General features: G+C 36.6%; 1 protein-coding gene across 1 annotated transcript in view; it reads left to right on the top strand.

Moving 5' to 3' along the window:
- SCFD1 (sec1 family domain containing 1) overlaps positions 1-11,649 on the top strand; it is a 150,934-nt gene that overhangs the window by 55,174 nt on the left and 84,111 nt on the right. Inside the window, exon 9 of the mRNA XM_006835505.1 lies at positions 577-716. Within this exon, the coding sequence (XP_006835568.1) occupies positions 577-716 (140 nt within the window). The remainder of the gene's footprint in view (positions 1-576; positions 717-11,649) is intronic.

Here is an 11,649-nt window from a genome sequence, read left to right as displayed (position 1 = left end):
TATATGTATATACATGCATATACATACATATATGTGTATGTATATATACACATACATATATGTGTATGCATATATATATACATACATATATATATACATATACATATATTTAAGATTATGTTTGTTACTGTAAACAACCAAGCATCAAGTGTACAGGACAAATCAATTGATACCACTGAACTGAAAAAGAAGTAATATGTAGAATATGTATAATGTAATCTCCTTGTATCTAATAGATTTTTAAAGATTTCATTTTGTGCCTCCCCCTACTATATTTATGCTTAATTGCATAAATGTTTTTCTAATAATGATTCACAGGAAGTTTAACTTTGATTTTCTTTTATATGGTGTGTGAAGTTTTAATCATGTTACTTTAATGAAAGTACATAAACAATTGAAAATAAATTTGCATGTAACAATATAGGTAAGAGGTCTTTTAAATTTAAAATCTGTATTTTATACTGAGAAATATTAGAGATGACAGCGAGAATTTGTCTTGATTATTTTCCTTGCTGAAAATGTTTAATGGTTCTTAGACTCAGAAAAGTTATTTAAAATAAGATTTTTTTTCCCTAGGATTTCCACTTAAACAGAGTTAATTTGGAAGAATCTTCAGGAGTAGAAAATTCTCCAGCTGGTGCCAGACCAAAGAGAAAAAATAAGAAGTCTTACGATTTAACGCCAGTTGATAAATTTTGGCAGAAACATAAAGGGAGGTAAGTAAGAAAAACATTAGGAAGTAAGGGAGTAAAAGGTTAATCACTTAAAGAGAAATGAATATGTCATCTAACAATGAATTGGAGTCCTGGTGTAGTGGTGTGGGTTAATGCGCTGGACTGCAAGGTCAGTTTGAACTGCAAGGTCAGCGGTTCAAGCTCACCAGCTGTTCCTCGGAAATGCTATACAGGGTTGCTATGAGTCTGCCCTCTACAACCATCTCAAGGAGCGTAGTGGTTACGAATCAGGCTGTGAACCTTAAGGTCAGCAGGTCGAAACTACCAGCTGTTCCGTGGGAGAAAGATGAGGCTTTCTGCTCCCGTAAAGATTTACAGCCTTGGAAACCCTGCACAGGGTCGCTATGAGTCAGAACCGACTCCATAGCACATAACTACAACAACATCACCGTCTCTGTTTTTAAATGAATTACTGTTTTTTTGTGATGGGGAAACATTAGGTTTGGCGTTTTTCTTTCTTATTCTATCTTTGCCATCATATAAACCCAATTTTAGGTATCTATGGAGACAGCCCCTAACCTTGATGCCCAGAAATTTATTCAAAGTACATTAGAATTAATGGGTAAAAAAACTAGTAATTTAATGTGTTTTTTATTGTAGGTAGATATACATATTCCACATGTTGCTATGTCCCCTGAATATTTAGGGCACGTCATTGACTCAGTAATAATTAGAGAAAGAGAGACAACCAGAGAGTCAATTACAGAATCAGCTCCTGGATGGAACAAACAATTCAGCACCTGGCTACTAATTGAAAAGGCAGTTTGAATCCACCCAGAAGCGTCTTAAAAGAAAGGCCTGGTACTGTGCTTCTTTCTGAAAAGTCACCGCCATTGAAACCCCGTGGAGCACATTGCTATTCTGAAATCCATGGGGTCGCTAGGAGTCACAATCCACTAGACAGCAATTGGTTGGGTTTTTGATATCCGAGATGCTTGTATGTTGTTTTGGTCTCAGTTCATGTTTAAAGAGAAGTAGAATTTATTCTACTTCTGTAAAACATGTTGCCTTTTGTATGTCTTTTTTTTTTTTAATCATTTGAAAATTGTATTAATGTAACAAAGAGTTTGAGTCTGGAGAGAAATGTCACTTTATGATGGGCAATTTTTAGTACAACATAATTTACTTTAAATAAGTTTCTTCCCTTTCTAGTCCAGTCCCATAGTCTACATTTTCTTCCAGAATGGTGAAGTACAAGGAATTACATTTTACTAGGAATACATTATTTATAGAGATGGAGGGTAAATTACAGTTCAAATTTAAGTTGATATTCCTTAATAGAGTGAAAGTTAAGAAACTAAGTCAGTATTCAGCTATGGAAATTTTGAACATTTTGTTTAGACCTTATAATTTAGGAATAATAAGAACTTTAATCTTTTGTTTGTAGATAGGAATACACCTCTTATTCTGAATATCGTACTGCAGTGTTGTTGTTAAGTGTCATTAACTACAATAGTAGTAAATAAAATTTTACACAAGGTAGATCCCCAGACTGAAGATAATTGACCTCCCACCTCAAGTTGAAGATTCTATTCCTTCTAATCAACTGCCTAATAGACAGATGCCAGGTCCTATTGGCTTTTTCTAACTGTGGTGGACTCAGTAAATCACTAGAATGATGCACAAAACTTTCAGCAACTACTAATGCTTTTTCTTGTCATTAGGTGCTGTCAGGTGGGTTCCTACTCATAGTGACCCTATACACAGCATAGAATGAAACACTGCCTAGTCCTGTGCCATCCTCACAATTCATTGTTTGAGCCCATTGTAGTTGCCATTGTGTTAATTCATCTTGTTGATGGTATTCCTCATTTTTGCCAATTCTCCACTTCTCCAAGCATGATGTCCTTCTCCGTGGACTGGTCCCTCCTGGTAATATGTCCAAAATATGAAAGATGAAGTCTCGCCATCCTCACTTCTAAGGAACAGTCTTGCTGTACCTACAAGATAGATTTGTTTGTGTTTTTTTGGTAGTCCATGGTACTTTCAGTATGCTCTGGCAACACCATAATCCAAATGCATCTATTCTTCTCTGGTCTTTCTTATTCATTATTCAGCTTTCACATGCGTATGAGTCAATCTACCGGTACCATGGATTGGGTCATGGTGTGCACCTCTTTGCTCTTCCACACTTTTTTTTTTTTGTTGGTGGTGTATAGGAGTAAAGGTTAGGATTGGGACTATGGCTAGATCTAGAACTTTGTTTAACTTTGTTTATTGTTAGACGTATGGTTAGGACTGCGGTTAATCTTGAGGGTAAGAGTTGGACTAGGGCTAGGAATAAGACTTGACCTAGCTTTAGGCTTGCAGTTAGGTTTGTTGCTATTTTATTTTTGTCTTGAAATTTAGTTGCTTTCCACTTCATTTGGAAATTCTGTAAGTTTATTATTCCCTCTTTGTGCTTTGTGGAGTTTTGTTGTTGTTGTTGTAACTGTAGTAGTTTAAAGAGGTCTTTTGCAACAGATTTACCTAATGCATGCAATAGGTCATCTGATTTCTTGACTGCTGCTTTCATGAACATTGATTGTGGATCCAAACAAAATAAAGTCTTGGATGAGTTCAGTCTTTTATCTGTTTATCATATATTGGTCCAGTTGTGAGGATTTTTATTTTCTCTATATTACGGTGCAATTCATACGAAGACTGTAGTATTTGATCTTTATGACTAAGTATTTCGAGTCTTCCTTGCTTCCACTAAGCAAGGTTGTGTCATCTGCATATCCTGATGCCATGTTCATCTTCATATAATGCAGCTTCTTGGATGATTTGCTCAATGTACAGGTTGAGTAACTATGGTGAAAGGATATGTGTACTTAAAACTAAAAAGGATACAAGCAAAGGGCCTAGATGATACTTGCATTGTCCCCAGGGATATGCCATGTATGGATGATCTCACTCCTCCAGGAAATCCCAAAAGGGAGTTCCAAGGTCCAGAGTCCTTTAATTTAATCATTGGAGCCTCAAAAAATATGCAAGTCTGGTGCTTTAATGCATAGTTACCCTTGATCCAGTCAATGAATGTGCATGAGCGCATCGTGCCTCCCTCCCTTCTTGAAATTAGGTCTCCAAGGAGTGGTACTTATGTTACTCCTACTTGTATGATGTTTTTATAAACACATAAAGCACCTTAATTGCTTAGACTGTTTTTAGAAACCAGATATAAAAAGCCAAAACGAATTCTTTGCCCCAGAAGTAGTAATGTGATCATAAAAGATACAAAGATAGTTTAGAATTATGTGACTTAAGGAGCTCTGGTAGCGTAGTGGTTACGAATCGGGCTGCGAACCTCAAGGTCGGAGGTTCGAAACTACCAGCCGTTCCACAGGAGAAAGATGAGGTTTTCTGCTCCCATAAAGATTTACAGCCTTGGAAACCCTATACAGGGTCGCTGAGTCGGAACCAACTCCACGGCACATAACAACAACGACAACAAGCTTTGGTTTTCTCAACATTAAAATTTGAGGATGCTCATTTTAATAATTGTCCTATTTCAGACAGTTGTTATAGATTTAAATAAGTTCTTGAATATAAAGAAATAACTTAACCAAAGTCACCTAGCTTTGATTAGCAAAGCCAGGAATAGAACCCACTTCTAAAAAACTCCAAAGTCCCTTTCTTGTCTAAAGTATAATAGTACCTACCGTAGCAGGTTGTATTATCTGCATAATCACAGGTTGTTAATGAGTCTTCCTCCAATTCTGTTGCTATGTTATTCTTCATAGAACCCAGCTTCTCAGATTATTTGCTCAGCATACAGGTTGAATAAGTATGGTGAAAGAATACTACCCTTTGACACACCTTTCTTAAGTTTAAACCAGTCAGTGTACCCATGTTCTGTTTGAACAACTGCATCTTGATCCATGTACAGATTCCTCATGAGCACAGTTAAGTATTCTGGAATACTTATACTTCGCAATGTTGTCCATAGCTTGTAATGATCCGTACTATCAAAAGCCTTTGCATAGCCAATAAAGCACAGGTAAACATCTTTTTGATATTCTCTGCTTTCAGCCAAGATCCATCGGACATCAGCAATGATATCCCTTGTTCCATGGTCTCTTCTGAATCTGGCTTGAACCTCTGGGAAGTTCTCTGTCAATGTATGCTTGCAGCCGTTTCTATATTACCTTTAGTAAAATTTGACTTGCATGGGATATCAAAGAGATTGTCCGATTATTTCCATTGGGTCACCTCTCTTTAGAATGGACACAAATACAAATCTCGTCCAATCAGTCAGCCAGATAGTTGTCTTCCAGATTTCTTGTCAGAGATGAGTGAGTGCCTCCTGTGCCGCCTCACTTTCTTGAAAGATTTCAATTTTTATTCCATCAATTCCTGGTGCCTTGTTCTTTGCCAATTCCTTCAGTGCACCTTGGACTTCCTCCTTCAGTATCATTGGCTCTTGATCATAGTTGAACATTAACCATTTCCTTTTGGTACAATGACTCTTGATACAACCTTGCTTGCTGAAAGTGAAGAGGACTTAAAACATTTACTGATGAAGATCAAAGAGCACACAGCCTTTGGTATGGATTGCATCTCAATGTAAACAAAACAAAAATCCTCACCACTGGACCAATAAACAGCAATGTTGTTGTCAAGGATTTCATTCATCTTGGATCAACTGTCAACACTCATGGGAGAAGCAGTCAAGAAATCAAACGATGTATTGTATTAGGCAAATCTGCACAAGACTTTTTTAAAGTGTTGAAGAGCAAAGATGTCAGCTTGAGGACTAAGGTGCATCTGACCCAAGCCGTGGTATTTTCAATAAACTCATATGCATGTGAAAGCTGGACAGTAAATAATGAAGACCCTAGAAGAATTGATGCATTTGAGGTATGGTGTTGGAGGAGAATATTGAAAGTGCCATGGGCTGCCAAAAGAACCGACAGATCTGTGTTGGAAGAAGTTCAGCCAGAGTGCTCCTTGAAGTCCATTATGGCCAAACTTCATCTCTCATTCTTCAGACATATTGTCAGGAAGGACCAGTTACTGGAGAAGGATATCATGTTTGGTAAGGTGGAGGGTCAAAGAAAAAGAGGAAGACCCTCAATGAGATGAATTGGCCAAGTAGCAGCATCGCTGGACTCAAGTGGCAACAATAGTGAGGTTGGCCCAGGATCGGGCAGTGTTTCGTTCTGCTGTGCATAGGGTCGCTATGATTCAGTACCAACTCGATGGCACCTAACAACAACAACAAACCTCAGCAGGTACTATTATCATCAAAGGATATCATTAACATCATGCAAGTAAAATTTTGCTGAAGATAAATTTTAAATGACTGCAATAGTAGTATATTGACAGAGAACTGCCAGAAATTCAGACCAGATTTTAAAAAAGGATGTAGAACTTGGGATATCATTGTTAACATTAGATAGAGTTTGGCTTAAAGCAGAGAATACCAGAAAGATTTTTTACTTGTGCTTTATTGACCATGCAAAGACTTTTCATTGTAGATTCTGACAAGCTGTGGATAACATTGTGAAAAATGAGTATTCCAGAACACTTAATTCTGCTCATAGGGAACCTGATGAGCATTCAGACAGAAAAAGGGGATACTGAAAGGTTTAAAATCATGAAGGGTGTGTACCAGGGATGTATCCTTTTACCATACTAATTCACCATGTATGCATATAATCAGAAGCATGGCATCAAGATTGGAGGAAGAATCATTAACAACTTACGATATGCATATGATACAACTCTGCTTTCTGGAAGCTAAGAGGATTTAAAATACTCACTGATGAAGATCAAAGACCACAGCCTCTAGTATGGATTGCACCTCAATGTAAAGAAAACAAAATTCCTCATATCTACACCAATAAATATAAGGATGAGTTAAAAAATTATCCATAGTCCGGTTATATTAAAATTCCTATCCATATCCATGGCTGATGACAATATTGATGTGCACGTGAAATGATTCTGTCAAATTAACAAGTGACAGTGGATTATGTGGCAAATCATTTGCAAATACGCCATCGCTCTTCCTATGAAATAATCTATAACAGACTTGAGTTTTGAAAAGTTTGTGCAAAATAAGTACCAAAACAATTCACGGAAGAGCATAAACAGAAGCATTTGGACATCTGCAAACAAAATTTCGACTGATACTCAAAGAAAGGTAAAAGTTTCTTTTAAAAAATCATTACTGTGATAAGACATGGATTCATCACGACAAGCCTGAGAGTATACAGCAGATCATGGAATAGAAACATCCTCAATCGCCGACGAAGAAAAAGTTCAAAAGTCAACCATCAGCTGGGAAATTGATGCTTAAACAGTTTTCTGGGATTCTCAAGGGCCAGTATTGGAACACTATCAGGAGAAAGGCTCAGCAGTTAACAGTGCTCATAACAGTGTAAGATACTCACTGAAGAACTGAAGCCAAAACTTCATATTAAATGCAGAGGACTGCTATCTAAAGGTTTTGTGATCTTGCATGACAATGCACGTTCACATACCTCTGCTCATACTGTTGATACTCTTCAGAAACTTCATTTTGAGATGTTAAAGCATCTTCCCTCTAGTCCTAATCTTGCTCCATTGGACTTTTACTTGTTTGGTCTCTGAAAGCATTTTGAGGATCAAGTTTCACCTCTGATGAAGAAGTGAAAACATTCATACCTTCTTGGCTCACAGCTCAGCTTAAAACATTTTTAAATTGGAAACATAAAAGCTTATTAACAGATGGACAAAGTATTTTGAAAAGCAAGGATGTTATGTTGAAAAATGTGTTTGTGTTTTCTAAGAGTTGATTAAAATAAATCCTACAGCCAAAGTGCAGATAATGTTTGACTCATCCTCTTAACATCATGATAAATGGAGAAAAGATTGAAATTGTCAAAGACTTCATTTTTCTGGAATTTGCAGCTAATCCTTATTGAAGCAGCAGTCAAATCAAATGTCATACTGCATTAGGCAAATCTGCTGCACAAGTCCTCTTTAAAATGTTCAAGAACAACCATCAGTTTGAGGACTAAGTTTTGAGGATGATGTAGGACTGGGTAATATTTCATTGTATAGCGTGGTATGAATCAGAACGGATTCAAGCACACTTAACAACAACTTGATCAGGACTGTGGTAGGGATTATATTTTGTTATTGGGTGCCTGCGGATCATTTCCAACTCATAGCAGCCCTGTATAGCGTTTCAGAGAGTGACTGGTGCATTTGAACTGGCTAGTTTGTTTTTACCAGCTCAGTACCTGTCTTGCAGCACTGTATTAGCTAATAAAAATAAAGTTTGGCATACAGTAAGTACTCAGTAAATGTAAGCATTTATTCACTGTTATTTCTGAGACATAATGTATTAAAGAATTTAAAGATAGTCAGGTTCAACCATTCGTTTTTATAATTGAAGCTAGAGGCCCAAGAGGGTAAGAGTTAGCCTGCGTAGGAAGTTTCCATTGTGATTAGATGGATCAAGGATATTTGACTCCCCAAAGCAGTGCTGAGGCCCTAATGCTATTTTTTGACAACCAAGACCTTTCTGGAACAAGGGATAAATGTCTAGGATGATTATGTAAAATGAAATAAATACCTCAAATTCATCAACAGCATTTCCTGTCATTGCTGTCAGATACCATTGGTTGACCTGTGCTAATCATTAGTGATGTGTTTTCAGGTGTCAGTGCTTGTGGTAGGGTTAGGTCTGGGGTGGTAGTGTGGGTTTCTTTCATTTTTGATGGGACATGATCTTTTCTATTTTAAAAGAAGGAAAAGCTTTTGGCTGCTCCTAAAGTTATTAGATGAAATACGCTTAAAGTTACAAACCGTTTCATGGTCGACATACGTTGTTGTTACATGCTGTCAAGTCAATTCCTACTCATAGGCATCCTATCCGCCACCATTCTCTCAGTAGGTGCTATGTTTAAGCCTCTTGTTGCAGCCATTGTTTGAACTGATCTTATTGAGTGTCTTTCTGTTTTTAACAAGACTAAGTGTAATGTCCTACTCCAGGGACTGGTATGCTGTCCTCACTTCTAAGAGCATTCTGGGTGTGCTTCTTTAAACATAGATTCATTCATTTACTATCAGCCCTTGGTATAGTCACTATTCTTTGCCAACACCATAATTCAAATGCATCTATTTTTCTTTGGTCTTCTTATTCATTGTCCAGCTTTCTCATGCTTATGAAACAATTGAAAATACCATGGCTTGAGTCAGGAGCACCTTTGTCCTCAAAGTGACATATTTGCTCTCTAACACCTGAAAGAGGTTTTTTAAGATTTGCCTAATGCAATACATAATTTGATTCCACTCCCCCACCCCCCACCCCATATTGAATTTTTTTAGACTTGTTATTATAAGTTGGGTGAAGGTTTACAGAGTAGATCATCAGTTTTACATTCAACAGATCATATACTTTGCTTCATTACAATGGTTGCAATCCACTCCATGTACCATCCGTTAACAATATTCACTTTAACTCTTGCATTCATCTCTGTGTGCTTCCTTCATCTTTCCTCTGCCAACCTCCCCTCTTGTTGTATATTGCCTGTCCAATCACCCATGTTAACATGTGTCTATCCTCTAGCCTCTGAATAATTTTCCCTTTGTCCCCATAACCAGCATAGAATATTTCGTTTATCAAGAAAACCTTTTCTTCTTAACTTTTTACGGTTGTCTGACATAATATATTTGTCCTTTTGTGACTAATTTCACTCCCACGTAATGTCCTTCAGGTTCATCCATGTTGTGAGATGTTTTGCAGATTCATCATTATTCTTCAGTGTCGTGTAGTATTCCATTTTATGTGTGTACCAAAGTTTGTTTAACCATTTTTCTGTTGAAGAATCCTATTTTTTTTTACCCATTCTGCTATTCTGTTGTAATCAGTATAAACACTGAAAGGTATAAATTGATTACAGTCATTTTGCTGTGTGCTTTTTTTGTGGTGCTGCTGGTTTCTTTGTTCTACATAAGTTTCTGAGCTTAGTTCATTTTGTTTGTGGGTTTTCTTTACATTTTCTTCATTTCTGTTAATGTTTACTATATTTTTTTATTTCAATGTGAAGGTATATTAATTTTTGTGATTACCGTATAATTTAATTTTTTTCCCATTTAAATCTGTCTACTGTATCTTGAAATCTGCTTGACTTCCTTGCCATTTGGAAATCTGTATGTATACTATTTCCTCTTTTTGCTTTGTAGTTGATTTGATTATAAGTTGATATCTTTACTTGATTATTTTCTTGTAGGTTTGGTGTACTTTAGAAACATATAGTATATTTGGATTGAGTTGTTGGTTCTCAGTCAAGGAACACCCTTTAGATTCTAATTTTTTGAAAAGTTGGTCTGGCTATTACAAATTCCTTTAATTTCTTCTTAAACTGGAAATGTCCTATTTGAGTGACAGATTTGCTGAGTATTTGATTTTTGGTTTTCAGTTTTTGTGTTTTTTTTCAGAGTGTGCATCCTCATTACCTTCTTGCTTGCCTGATTTCTACTGAGAAATCAGAGCTGAATCTTATTGATTCTCTTTTGTAAGTAATTTTTCAATTTTTCCAAGCTGCTCCCAGGATTCTTTCCTTGTCTTTGGTTTTAGAAAGTTTCATTATTATACATCTTGTTGATTTTCTTTTGGGATCTGTCCTGTTTGGGGTTCAGTCATCTTTTTTTGTCTTTGTTCTCACCTTTCATGATGTTAGGGAAGTTTTTTTTCCTACAACTCTGACAATTTTCTCTGCTTTTTATTGTCTCTTCATATTCTGGAATTCCGATCATCCATAAGTTATTCCTCTTCATGGTGTCCCACATAACTCTTAAAGTTTCTTTGGATTTTCTCATTCTTTTTTCTGATTGTTCTTCTAGCATATTAGTATTGAGAGATTTATATTCAAGCTCACGCATTTGGGATTCCATTGCTTCAAATTACTCCTTTGCCCTTTCAATGTAGTATTCATTTCTGAAAAATTAATATTCATCTTTTGGGTTTCTAACTGCAGGTTTTGTATTGTTTCTAATTTGCATTTATTTTGTATGTTGGTTCTTGTAGCATGCTCCTGAGTTCTAGGGTTTGTTCTGTATTCTCCTTGCTTTCCTGGATCTTTCGTCAGTCCTTGAAGGTACCAAATTCATTGGTTTGAATTCTTTTTTAGTTAGTTCATTACCTTTTCTTCTTGGGAAACATTTTTTGTGTCTGCATCTTGGTCATCTGTTTGAGCCATTCTCTCTTGTTTCTTGGGGTGAGCTAAAATTGTCTGTTGTCTCAGGGCATTATGGTATTATGGTATTTGTATTTAATTGATGATTGTATGTTGATATGTTCTTAGGCTCTCACCAACTGTCTCCTATGGATGTAATTAAGAGAGTAGAAGCGTGTGTACCATGTCTGTTCACCATTCGTCCACCTCAGTTTGGCAGGTGTTGGCTGCTGTCTGTCATTGATTCAGTGATATAGGAGCTGGCATTGGCTCCTGCCCAGTGGGTGGAACTGCAATAAGTACAATCGTGATTGAACCGTATGGGCACGGTTGGTGTCTCATGTCAGGTGGGAAAGAGGACAATCCCGTGGACACACATATACACACAAGAAAACAAAACAATAAATTAACAAAAAATGAACATAGCAGAGGAGAAAAATGAAATAAACACAGGCAGCAAACAGAAAAAAAAGAACAAAAGAACTAAAAAGAGAAAAGAGGGACCAGAAATAAGAAAGAAAGAAAAAAAAAAAAAACTTAGAAAAACTAGGGAGAGGAAAGATGAAAGAAAGATCAAAGGTTAAAAATATTAAAGTGACCCTGCCCATCATGTAAATCAAATGTCTAGGGACATTAGTCTCGCTCATATGATCTGAGAGTAAATAGACAAAGGCTCACAAAACAGGCTAAATGCTTTAGAGAAAGGAAGACCGCTTAAGGGAAATAAGACCCAATATATCCAGACTACACTCCCAGCTAAGGTT

Source organism: Chrysochloris asiatica, unplaced genomic scaffold, assembly GCF_000296735.1.
Source record: "Chrysochloris asiatica unplaced genomic scaffold, ChrAsi1.0 scaffold00017, whole genome shotgun sequence".
Classification (NCBI taxonomy): domain Eukaryota; kingdom Metazoa; phylum Chordata; class Mammalia; order Afrosoricida; family Chrysochloridae; genus Chrysochloris; species Chrysochloris asiatica.
Note: the sequence above shows the minus strand (reverse complement) of the source record. Positions and strands in the feature narration are given on the sequence as shown.